This window comes from Teleopsis dalmanni, chromosome 1, assembly GCF_002237135.1.
Source record: "Teleopsis dalmanni isolate 2A chromosome 1, ASM223713v2, whole genome shotgun sequence".
Lineage (NCBI taxonomy): Eukaryota > Metazoa > Arthropoda > Insecta > Diptera > Diopsidae > Teleopsis > Teleopsis dalmanni.
This window is the reverse complement of record NC_051846.1, coordinates 130958697-130972405: the sequence shown is the minus strand read 5'-3', so window position 1 is coordinate 130972405 and position 13709 is coordinate 130958697. Positions and strand designations below refer to the sequence as shown.

The 13709-nt window shown below is 34.0% G+C and overlaps 1 protein-coding gene across 1 annotated transcript; it reads right to left on the bottom strand.

Annotated features, from left to right (window-relative positions):
- Positions 1-12153: 12153 nt before the first annotated feature.
- Positions 12154-13260, bottom strand: LOC119666122. The gene has a single exon (XM_038075402.1). It carries the CDS (start codon positions 13258-13260, stop codon positions 12154-12156), a length of 1107 nt encoding a protein of 368 aa, XP_037931330.1.
- Positions 13261-13709: the final 449 nt, after the last annotated feature.

Genomic DNA, 13709 nt, shown 5'->3' with positions numbered 1-13709 from the left:
TGCATGGCATGACGATTGGACACGTTTATTTCATTCTAAAGTAAAAACGCTCTTATAAAATGCCAATGTTCAAATATTTGCTCCAAGATACGGACTGGCAGCTGAGCAATGTGTCACAACGTGTTACGCTTCAATGTGACCCAGCTGCGGCACCTATGCTCTGATATAAAGTATTCTTACACAAAAAACTACAACATTTTAAAGAGTATTCTCGAGTAGGACAAATTAAAAGAAAATCTGGTTAATCTATGAACTCCTTAAGGTTTTACTTATGTCGTGATTAAATTTTTTTTTGTTGTGAAAAACTAATTTTAAATAGAATTTTAGCATAAATCTAAGATTAAGAATAAGATTGGTATGCTCTTATTTTTTGTCCTTTAGTCGTACTAATTAAAAATGATGTAATTATTCAAATTTTTAAAATTATCTTAAAATGTTAAGAACATTTAAGTACATTTTTTTGTATTATTATATTTTTTTAATAGAAATATATCCAAATATAAAGAATATACCTATATTGAAAATTATGAAACTCATGTAATAAATTTCTTTGATAGTTTATCAGACTGTTCAGCGGTGAAGACAAAAGACCTAGTAAATCATCTAAATTATCTAAACTTGGATTTAGTCTCTACTCTTCTATACTAGGATTCTTGCGAAGAATGTGGTAGCAAAGATATTGAGGTATTGAGGCTAATTGAGGTACATGGAAGTTATCTAATGGCCTACTACTGCAACCAACCATGTAATGATACTCAGTACTTATTCATTAACACTTTGTAATTTCCCATTTTACTAAAATACTTTTATGAATAAAAACATATATATAATTGATATTGCGTACGTATTAGATAAAATGGAAAAATATATATATATTCTCTTGAATATGCGAGACATATAACTGCAAGAAGACTATTCGAAGTTAGCATGCAGGAGAAGATCAACACATCTGGGTATATAGTAAGCAACCGAATAAAATGGAATATCATAAGTAACATATTACAGCAAACAGCACTATGTAACGCCATTGAGATGATAAATAATCTGTCACAACGAAAGAAAAAATTTGATCAAATACCGACCTATGGAATATAAAAAGTCTTTTACCTCAGACCCATAAAATACCCAAATTGAAATTATCGTGACATATAACTCAAAGACTGATGGTGAAGTCTGCGAAGTCACTAGAATCAAATAATCTAGGTAAGCACAAGCAAAATAAATCGCCTTCACGATTTCGGCAAACCTGTAGAGTTGGTAAAAATGCGACACACTTGAAAGAACAAGTTTTCCATGTAATTTGAAATATTCAGTTTTGTTACAAAAATAAAACAAAAACATAGAGCAAAACTTTTCTAACATTTTACATCCAATGGAGAATTATTGGAGATTAGTGGAGATTAATGTAAATACCACTAAAATAAGTTGCCCTTGTGTTACAGACTTTTGTTGCTTGAACATATTATAATAGAGCTTATAATTTTAATTTTAAGTTATACATGAATAAAAATATAAATTAGTTTTCTTTAAAAATTTAGAAAAAGCATAATTCTCCGTAAAACTCAAATTAATTCAGGCGATATTTATAATTATTATTTTTAATAGAAATATATTCTATACAGTTGATATTACGACTTTGCATAGTACTTACTTTCTTAAATATTTGGCTATAGAAACTTATCATTGGGCTGAGGCCGAAAGCGACACTTCTCTCCTGAAACCTTTGTTGCAAAGATGGCTTTTATTAACATAGCATATAAAGCGCAATTCATGCTCCTCATTTTAATCACCCCACCAAAGATAAGGTCTTGTTTTACATCTTCTTACCCATCCTTTAGCTTTAAATATTTCTTTCGCTGAACCAACGTCTGTCATTCTCATAAACGAACCGATGAATTCACTAAATATTTATTTATAGTAAATCATCAATGCTAATGCCGTGATGAAGCTCGTACAGCTCGAGGTCCTTTTGTATACGCTAGGAAAAACTTTTCGTACTCTCAAGTCTACATCATTATTCTTTAATACTGTTCATACTACGCACAAATAAAATGCGTGACTTATAGAGCGTCCATTTCATCGGTCGAAAGAGAGATCTATATTGTCTACTGAACCCAAAGTAACACTTATTAGTAACGACAATTCTTTATTCTTCCGTTCTTCATCGTTGTTGTTAGTTAAGGCAGTGCAAAATATATAGAATTCATGACTGTTTTGAAAGATTATCACCAGCTATCATCTTAATACTTCAATAAAGCACATTTCTGCCAGTAGCCGACATATACTTCCTTTTGTTCTCATTTATCGCTAAGACCATTTTCACAGATTCTTTTTTAAAAGCAGCAAAGGCACCAATAGCACATCAATGCCGTTTTTGATTAGTAAATCTGCGGTGATTTTTTTTAATCGAAATTCGCTTTTAATGCAATTTCATGATCTTTTGGTAAATCTGGAGCGAAATTTAAAATGCTCGAGATATTTTAAAAGGATAGCATGTACTTATGTACTTATGAAAAATATGGACTAACACAACAACAAAAATTACTCTCAGGATCATGTTATGACGAAAAAACATGTTATGCAGAGTGTCACATCAGTGCTCGTATTGTCAATTTGGTATTTTTACTACTACGTTTGTATTCTTTGATTGTGCCTAAATTATATTGTGGAAATATTTTACTCTTTATTAACACGAGGTATCTTCAAAACCCCTCTTTACGCATTGACTGGATGAATGTTTATCACTTCATCAGACTAGGCAATAATTGACCTTAGATTTGCATACCTCCCCGAGAAGCCTGTAACCATTCTGAGATTCGATAACGCGGTGTTAGTACGTCTGTCAGTTTTCGCAAATAATTTCAGGGCTCTATCCTTTATGTATTTTTTGATCGGTTTAATCTTTAGGTCCCTGAGAATGTCATTCGTCCTAATGTTGTACCATGGTGCCTTGAAAAGTCTTCTCAGAGCTTGGCTTTGTGCAATTTCTAGCTGGCGAATAGTAGTGTTTAAAGCTTTGCTACACATTCATATAGAAGTGACGGACGAATTCTTTGGTTATATATCAGCTTCCTGTTCTTAGCATAGCTGTGTTGCTTCCTATAATTTTTTCTCCAAAACGTATTAAAATTTGCTTCTAAATTCTGACATTTAGTCTCGCCGCACATTGTAAGGATGGAAATTTTGTAATAATTTCCAACCTACATAAATTTAGTAACACCACCACTTTGAACAAAACACGTGAAGTAATCTGTAATTAGGAGAAAACATTTCAATAATAAATACAAAAGGTATATAAATAAAAATAACAATATAACATACCTTCATCATTTTTCCACATAAATTTATGTAAATTAATAAATAATAATTTATTTATAAATTATTTATTATTTTATTTATAAATAATTCAACTATAAAATAAAACCACGAGCACCGCCGCTTTTTATAAAAATGTAAACAAACATTTACAAACGTCAAAAATGTCAGAATGCAATTCGCTGCAAAAAGATGCACAAGGGAGCTTTTGTGCAAAAGTGTTAAGGGCAGTAAGTTCAACTAAGATCAACTCTAAGCTTTGTGTACTTTACACAAAAAGTTCAAGAGAAATGCGTATAAAAGACGGCGCAATTTTCTAAGAATTTAGTGAGTCTTGTATGATCACTCGGTGGCATTGTATGTCAAAATATAAAATAAATAAATATAAAAATATTGTCTGACACAGTGGCGGTTTTAAGCCTAGTTGTATAAATTACTAAAATATATATATAATTGTGTACAAGTGCATGGGCGGTTTTAAGTCAAGACACTTGGACACTATTGTATAGATATTCTATAACCGAACAAGGAAATATATTTTTTTATATATACACTAACCCTTCTGTCCCACACAGGTACGCATTGAGCAAGTAATCATACGAAGATACAAACCACGGAACCAGATTAGAGATCACCGAGCTCCAAAGGAACAACCTCCAGATACAGCAGAATACCAGGAAATAATCTCAAGTTTCTCAAGTTTAATCACGTTTAATGAATTTACTTTGTTTTTTTTTTTAAAAAAATACTATGTCATTGAATTGTACACATTAGTAATCTCAAGTTTACATAATTACGTTTAACTAAATTCCTTTTTTATAAATACTATTTTCATGAATTAATAATATTTTAAATAAATCTACATTTAAAATTTAACACACGTTACTTTTATTTTGAGAAGTCCTGTCTCCGCGAATATAAATTTATTGTAGCGACCCCCTGGAAAAGACTGAGGATACCCCAGCATAAATTATAACGAAACGGGAAAATCCGTGTCGTTACAACATGAACAAAGTTAAACCGATATTTTGTTTTTGTCTCTCTCTCTCTCAATTGTTGAGCCAATGAATAATTGAGAAAAAATGTTCGATTTGGCAACAAAGTTTGACATTTCGAGAAAAAATCTAGTTTGTGTACATTTAACCAATCGAAAGGCCTTAAGAAACTTTTTTTATATAAATCACACTACCACTTTATTTTACATATTTATATATTATTCAAAATATCAACTTTACAAAATAATTTATAAACATGAAAAAAAACACTTTCTTTCCATTTCAAAACAATTCTTTTGAATATTTAAAAACTCTACATAACTATTTGCCAAGTGAACCATGAATAATTTTAAATGTTACGCATACGCCACGTTGTACTGAAATTCCTGCATTATGAAACAAATCTCTATGTGGCTTTGAAAACCTGGTAAAAACTAAAAATGCCAAAGTGTGTTAGTAGTAACTATCCTGACAAATTCTAACTTATGTTTTGCACAGTTTATCGTAATCATTTTAATAAAGTTTTTATAACACAAAAACAGTACAGTGCAACTCTCAATGGATGAAAGCAAAAACAGTTTTCGAGAAGCCAACTGAATACGCACAATTGAAATAGAAATTTCCCAAGCAATGCATTTCCATGTGAACACGTACTCGCATACGTCCATCGCAGGAGCATATAGACTTGCGTACTGTACTGTATGTGTTTGTTATTTGTACTGTACACATTATGTGGTAGAATTTTATGCAACACTTGCTGCATGCAACAATTTCAATTAAGCGCCTGAAAACTTATTTTACATAAACGGAGATTGTGGCATGTGTTTATCCTTTTCGATGTGCACTGGCAGGGGATCAGAAATTGCTGTCGCATGACAATGACTTATTATGCAAAAAACAAACAAGCCGCTCACGTACTAACAAATTTATAAGGATATGTATGTACGCAATATTTTACAACAATTCTGTTATATTTAAAAACTTGTCTACTTACTTATGCCACCGCCGTGCCACAGCCGCATACTTGCATAAATACCCAAACAAAGCATGAAGCGCACTGTAAACCGGCACGATATGAAAATTCACGCTGATCCGTTACTTCGCCTGCTTTAAATCTGTGTGAATTATGCCACTCATAGTAAAATAAATGATACCAGATACCAGATACGAGATACGAGTAGCGCAAACTGAAACTAAAGTGAGATCAAGACAATCAACCAACGTACAATATCCTAGTTGCTAGCCAAACGACCTACGACAGCACTGGTCACAATTGTTTCAGCCTCTCCAGCAGTACATAATCATACTTATGCGCATAAATAAAATTTTCGTTGCGTTTCGTGTTGTGCTACACTGTACTGTACTGTGTTGTGTTGTGTTTTTTTAAGTGCTGCACAGTAGTTCTATATATGCTCTGTTCTGTTTGGCTTTGTGTAGTGTTGTGCTATGCTGTGTAATGGTCTGTGCTTGTTCGCTTGAGCTGCGTATTATCCTCTTCTGTTAATAATGAAATTTACAATTGAATGCACAGATAATGCAATGACCACATGTCGTATACATTTGCGACTCGTACTTCGTCTTATGCTACTTTGCATTTAACTCTCCTTCATATGACATATCCTTAATGATGTAAGCTTATGACTCGGGCCGACCTTACAAGCGCCCGAATGTTCAACTCGTCCTTATTATTATTAATTTTAAGTGTTTGAGGACAATTTTCAGTTTATCCTCTACTAAAGTTATAGCATAAATTAATGTAAGTCCAGATTTTGCATTCAGCATAATCGAAGATTAAGCGTTGACTTCATGACATCTAATGCGACTGAAGTAAGTTAATAGGTTATAAACTGATTTTCCATTTATTTTAACATATAGATTTTACTTCATTTCATTTGATGATTTCACTTCACTACATTTAACACAAACCCTTGAAATATATAAATTATACAATAGTTTGTATTATTTAGTGCATTAAGTACTGTGGAGATTGCAGTCAATAATGTAGTTAATAATAATACTTTAAGCTGCTTAAGAAATGAAACTATAAAGAGGTTTTTTCGAACAGTAGTGAACTACAACTCAGAAGCTCCACACCTTAACCAACTGACCCTTCACATTTAGCAGGACCCGAATTCGATTCCTGATACTTGCAATCTCAAAAATAATTATTTACGAATAATTAAATACAAGAATTATTTCCAAGACCACTGATGATGGGTATTTGGCAATACTCGAAACAGCTATATGGCCAGTCAAAAATTCAATTAATTAAAATAATATAAAATGAATTTTAGTTGTTCATATATAGATCATATATTTGAGATCTCCAAAGTTTGCAAATAAAATTATTGAAAGTTATATATGCACATGCTTTCTCAAACTAACCTAAACCACATCAACTATATTCGATTTGTGCTGAATGGCATAAAAATATATATAGAATAGAATCATATATTTGAAATGATTACATATTAAATTTTTAAATTAAAGTAGTGAACTACAACAACAAAAATTTTATTTTTTATTTTTAATATAATTGAATTTTTGGCTGACCATACAGCTGTTTCGAGTATTGCCAAATACCCATCAGTGGTCTTGGAAATAATTTTTGTATTTAATTATTCGTAAATAATTATTTTTGAGACTGCAAGTGCCAGGATTCGAACTGGGGTCCTGCCAAATGTGAAGCTCAGAATTAGCGCACATTAACCAACTGATCCAAAATCGTACAAATTTTAATAAATTTGTTGAGCCATAAAAATTGATGTATTGTGAAATTATTTTGTTAGAAGTCTGATAGGAAATCGCTTGCGATCTGCTAAGTTTAACTACTATCACTATTTCGAGATGCAAGCAAAGACTTTTTATGCAAGCAACTAATTTATAAAATGTTCGCTTCTTGTCACTTTTAATAAATCTTAACATGTTATTTAGTTAGTTAGTTGAGGTGGAGGGAGGGACAAGTCCTCCTTAATTAGCCTAAAAGCCGTTTTGAATCCACAGAAACCTCGTAATAGTGGGCAGTAGGTAGAAGGTCAAACTAGAACCAGCCGGAGGTATTAATAAAGGCAAGAATCTGGCTAATGCTGGAGCTATCGTCAAGTTAATTGAAGAAGGGGCCCCTAGAAACTTATACTTAACATATTATTTAGGAATTATTTAGGAAAAAAAGTTTCTAATAAAAAAAAATGTTCACTTCAAAATCCACACCAATTCGCATCTCAATTTATTGTAACAATTAATACGATTTTTATTTGGCATAGCAACCTTCACACTGATTTGCTTTAAACTAGGAGAAAAAAACTTTAAATTTTGTTGAACTCAAAGACTAAAGTCCATCCTTGCAACATTTTGCCAAACCCGAAAAAAAAAATTTCTTTTGCAAATGAAAAAAAAATAGAATCCGTGGATTTTTTTGTTTTTTGCTTGAAAGGCAATTTTTAATTAAAAAATCGTTTTCATTCCAAAACTGATGGCTGCATTTTTGTGGGCAAAAATCTGCTACCACACAAATTTAAACTGCAGCACATTTCATTACGAACCGAGATACGCACTCAGGCATGAATGTCACGAAAACATTGATCATTTCAGATTAGACTTTGACATTTGTGCGGACATATTTTATTTTCGAATATCGTTGCTATATTTCTGCATAGCGAATAATGAAAGCAAACACATACACATAACGCATAACATATAACCATTAAATTCTGTTAAATCCTGAAAAATTTGATTTGCTTTTCAAACATGGCATTATTCGATTATAGACTTGAGAACGAAAACAGTGAAGGAAGTTCAATATTTCCACAATTTTTTTCATGAATCAATATGTATCTTTATCTGCTTGCATTGATTTTGAAAATTAATTGTCCCATGGATGTATATGTTTACTGATTTAAACTCTGTTCGAGCTTTATTCGATGTATAGATAAATTCACCACAGATGCTTATCTTTACACATAGTACAATAACAAACTTTGACCTACTTAAAAAACAAACCAAGATGATGTTACTACCGATATCAACATAGAGAGAAAAAAAGAGAGAGAGAGAGAGAAAGAAATAAAAATGGATTGACCACAAACTGGGGCTGTATGGAAGTCCTTAACAACAAGCCTGTAAAATCTTATTCATCAAACTTGTAAAAAAGTTCGAACTCCATCACAAAACTGTTATTAGGTATTGTTAACGCCCAATAAAAACCATAGAAACCCTGAGCGTATAAAGGGGTGGTCTTTAAAACTAATTTAAAGTTCATCTGAATATATTTTATTGAAAATTTGATTATGCCTTACGTAAAATGTATCAATATATTTTTGCGGTTTCAAGCCCTTCTTGAAAATATCACTGATGCAAAAAATTATATATATATACATATTGTGTATATTATATATATATGTATTATGTATAATATATATTTTGAGTTATTTTTATATGTGTTGTCTGTTAAAAATTAAAGTTTTTTATATTGATAAATATTAGTGAGTTGAATACTTTTTATTTAGTAATTTATAATAAATCTACAATTTTTTATTAATTAATTATTTAAAGAAAAAAAGATGACGGAAAATGTTATCAGTCGGAAGTTAAATTAAACATTATTATTAAAAAATAAGTTCAAAAATTATAAACCGATACTAAATATTTTCGTAACAACACATTTTTTAAGCATTGAATTAGTCTTTCTCAATCGAACTTATTGCGATCGTTCAATACAGGTATCATCATTTCTTCTTTGAGCAAGGCTTTCCCAAAATATATTGTTTTTAATTCTTCAGACTGACAGCAATATTTTGCTCCCTTAACAAAAAATACTAAAAGTGAAATATCTTGCTCCTTTAGCGAGTATTCTAATTGTTTGGATATTCTGCTCCCTTAGCGGAAATCCTAATATATTGAAAGTTATAGGCAAATATTATAATACTATAGATCTATGTTGGTCATAATTAGCACTATTCAATTTTCTGAGGTCACATCAAGCTTTCATTATATACAATTGATTTTTTTTTGCGTTAAGCAGAAAGCATCGATAGCTACAGTGTGACCCTTTAAACCGCAAAAAACGGAGATTTCCACCGCTGACCCGGAGTGAAGTGTGCGAAACTATATTCTAGTAATATGGGACGATAGTTGAGATAAAAAGACTTAGTATTCAGAAGTCTACCATTATTTAAGCCGGAAAGCATGGGCGAAGTATAGAAAAAAGGAAGTTAAGCAAAAGGATTGGGGATATTTTAATTGTCTTGTATTTAAAATATCTTGCAGTAACTGTATGCTCCTTGATCTCATAGATTCGTATTAGAATTACGACTTTTCTTTGTAGGTAGTGATTGTGTTTTTTCCCAAGAATATTTTAGTAAGATTTCTTTTTAATTTTTCCAAAAAAACACGATTTGCAGTGTTTCTATATCTTCCATTTACCCAATGAATTAGATTTTAGTAAGGTCTCTTTTTGATTTTTCTATAAAAAACTTGATTTGTGATATTTCAATTAATTTTGAACTTAAACTATCTTGCTTTCCCATATCTCTTTTGGCAGGATATATAGCAATCAATGCTCATTATTAATAAAAATTGTTTTCTAAACGTATTCCAAATTAAGTATAAAACGTGTCTCTGTTGTCAGGATGTTTGACAGCCGGTGCTCATTATTAATAAAAATTGTTTTGTAAACATATCTCAAATAAAAATCTAATATATGAATAAGAAGATGTTTTTGTACATATTTTTTTTTTTTTTGGTATCGGACCTGGGGGAAAAATCTTCAAAAGATACAAATGGCCCGTACCATTTGCATGCCCGATTCATGCACGACTCAAATTGAGTCATACATGCCTACGGACTAAAAAGTCCCCTACATTCTCACCTCAAAATCCTGAAAATCCCTGCAGTACGACCAATTAAGGTATTCCTTCACAGGGCAGGTTAGAAGAGCACTTAGCGTGCATTCACTCCGATTGTGTACTAAGTATTTCGTCCGCTCTAACAGTATTTATTGTTCTAGAGATTATGCTCTTGTAAAAGCTCCATTCTTCGATGCTTGCCAACATCTGCATTACCATAGTAGAAGGGCTGGATTCCCCAATTAGTGTCTCTAGATTTTGTCTAGTATCTACGAATCTTATACAGTCTCTAATTATGTGGTCAGGACTCTCAATTTTATCTGGACAGTACTGGCAGTACGGGTTACTTGCTAGCCTAAACCGGTATAAGTATTCACGGAAGCAGCCATGCCCCGTAAGAAACTGTGTTAATTGAAATCCCAAGTCTCCAGATCCTCGGTTAATCCAAACTCTTATATTTGGAATTAACGAATGCGTCCATCTTGATTTTTGGGAATGGTCCCACCTATGTTGCCATTCATTAAGGTATTTGTCTCTTATATCTTGATAAGACTCTGCCAAAGATTGCCCAGTTTCAGTCGTTCGCCGACGAGAGCGCTGTAAGAAATTGTCTCTGGCCAAGAACGCTTCAAGGTCTATTGGCATGCGTCCAGCCAATACTCCCGCAGCATCGTCCGATACTGTACGGTAAGCACGGCAGATGCGTAGGTTTGACAATCTATGTGCACTTTTCATTACACGTGAATACGACTTAATGGTTGTAGCATGTGCCCACACCGGAGCAGCATAAAGCATCACCGACTTGGAGACTGATGCTAAAAGAACTCTAGCGGTGTCCTTGGGACCTCCTATGTTTGGCATTAATCGAGATAATGCGTTGCAGACACGTGATGCTTTATCTCCCGATTGTTTTAGGTGAGTTTTGAAACTCAACCTACTATCTAAGGTTACAGCAAGATATGTAAGTTGGGGGCTAGATTGTATATCTACTCCACCCACTTTAATTGAGAGTTGTTCAATCTTTTTCCTACTTGTGATTAATAGCACCTCAGTTTTATGTTCAGCAAGCTCTAATCCGCTGTATTGCAGCCACGATTTAGCTGCTGCAATAGTAGCGCTGCAATTCCTAGCCACTTCGTCTAGAGTTTTTGCAACCACTACTATTGCAATATCATCTGCATACCCAACTACGTGCACTCCGTCCGGCTTTTCAATTCGAAGGATACCATCGTACATGATATTCCAAAGAATTGGCCCTAGAACTGATCCCTGGGGGACCCCTCCCGTAATCCTATATATTTTGGGTCCGGATTCTGTATCATATAAGAGTACTCTGTCTTTAAAATATGATGTTATAATTTTCAAAAGATATTCTGGGACTCTCATTTTCATCAGTGCATTTAAGATGCTACTCCACTCAGCAGTGTTGAAAGCATTTTTAACGTCTAAGGTCACTACCGCGCAGTACTTTTTAGTACCACCTAGCCACCTTACGCCCTTAGTAGCTTCCTTTGCAATGTTGCATACATGTAGTACAGCATCAACAGTACAGCGTTTAGGTCTAAAGACAAATTGGTTATTTGATAGACCCTGACTTGCCTCTGTGAATTTTTCTAATCTAGAACTTATAATTCTTTCAAGGACCTTACCTGCAGTGTCTAATAAGCATAAAGGTCTATAAGATGATGGCAGTTCTGGGGACTTATTACCTTTAGGAATAAGCACCAATCTTTGCTTTTTCCAACACGAAGGGAAGATTCCTTCCTGTAGGCAGCTGTTGTAAACATCCGTAAATATAGAAGCTTGTTTTTGTATTGCCTTCTTCAGTACAGTATTGGGGATTCCATCCAAACCAGGAGATTTATTGGGCTTAACTCTGGAAGAAGCGGCTATGACTTCAGAATTTGTAACCGGAGGTATCTCATTTAAATCGGTGTTTATCGGTATTAAAATTCTAAGTTCTCCCTTTTTTGGGAACAAATGTTTCACGATATTCGCCATTATTTTAGGACATGAAGGTACGAGCCTCTTAACCTCTTAAATTTACGCATTACTATTTTGTAGCCATCGCCCCAGACATTTTGTTCTACATCATTGATCAGAGTTTGAAAAGCTTGATTCTTACTCCTAATAATTGCCTTTTTAAGTTTAGATCTGTTCTCTCGGTATTTTTGTAGAAGCCTTTCCGCATCTACTCCAGATCTGTGACGTTGGAATTGCCTACGGGAGGCAAAGCACTGAGATCTTAGTAAAGCTATTTCTTCCGTCCACCAATAGTTTGATGGGCGCCCATTACCTCTGCCTTTTCTTGGCATTGATGCATCACAGACGTTGCATAATTCCTTCATAAGGTGATTTGATTTTTCAAAAGCATCCCCGACTCCGAAACTCATGTTTTCGGTCATGAATTCCATTATCTCTGTGTCAAGATACTTAGTTTTCCAGCCTATTTGCTGTGCTTTTCTCTGCGATTTTTTCAAAACAAACTTCTCTTTTAGCGATAAGGAAAAAAGAATTGCATGATGGTCGCTGTGGGTGTAGTGGTTTGTTACATTCCATTGCGAACCCCTTACTAATGACGGGCTGGCAAAGGTGAGATCTATGTAGGAAACGCCTCTACCATTATCGAACGTTGGGCTATGCCCATTGTTCAGTTGTATTAGGTTTAGTGAGGTAAACGTTTCTAATAGGGCTCTACCTCGGCGCGTTGTATTACTACTGCCCCATTCGACTGCCCAAGCATTGAAATCCCCTGCAACAATGATGGGAGTTTTGTTTCTGATTGTTCCTGATAGCCTATCAAGAAACTCTTCAAATCTCTCTTGGGAGATATTTGGGGATATGTAACAGCTGCACACATAGATACCCCGGATTCTGACAAGTACTAGACCTTCTTTTTGTATCAATACTGTTGGTTCAAACACTATGTCCTGTCCTAGCCAAATGGCAGCCTTTGCAGTAGTATCTTGTACCCATTTGGAGGTTTCTTTTGATTTGTAAAACTCACTAATTATGAGTACATCTGTCTTTAATTCCAAAGCTGTTTGGGATAAAAGGTCTTGGGCAGCTTCGCATCGATTTAGGTTCAATTGCAGAAATTTAATCATTTTTTATAGCCTTCCTGTAGAATTCACATTTGGAACTTCTTGAGTAGTGTAGATTGCCACCGTTGCAGTTTTCCGGACATAGGATGCATTTTGGTTGCGCCGAGCACGTTTTTGCCCTGTGACCATCTTGTCCACATCTCATACATGTGCCTGATCTGTCATTATCGCTTTTGCACTGTCTAGCAGCGTGTCCAAATTGAAGACATTTGAAACACCTCATGGGTGTGATATGCTTTCTGATCCTACTGCGTACCCAGCCAACTCTGACTGAGGCAGCTGCAATCAATACACTGGCATCCTTAGTAGGAAGGTCAATAATTGCTGATCTTGTGCTGTCCCTTGCGGCACGCCAAAACTTGACGTTGATGTCACTTACATTTATTGCTGGAAATTGATAAGCAATCGCCGCGCGCACCTCTTCGTTGGATGTTATCTCGTCCAAATCCCTG

Bases quoted from the DNA above. Each gene is read 5' to 3' on its own strand.
- LOC119666122 (XM_038075402.1), bottom strand. From the start codon at position 13,260: ATGATTAAATTTCTGCAATTGAACCTAAATCGATGCGAAGCTGCCCAA.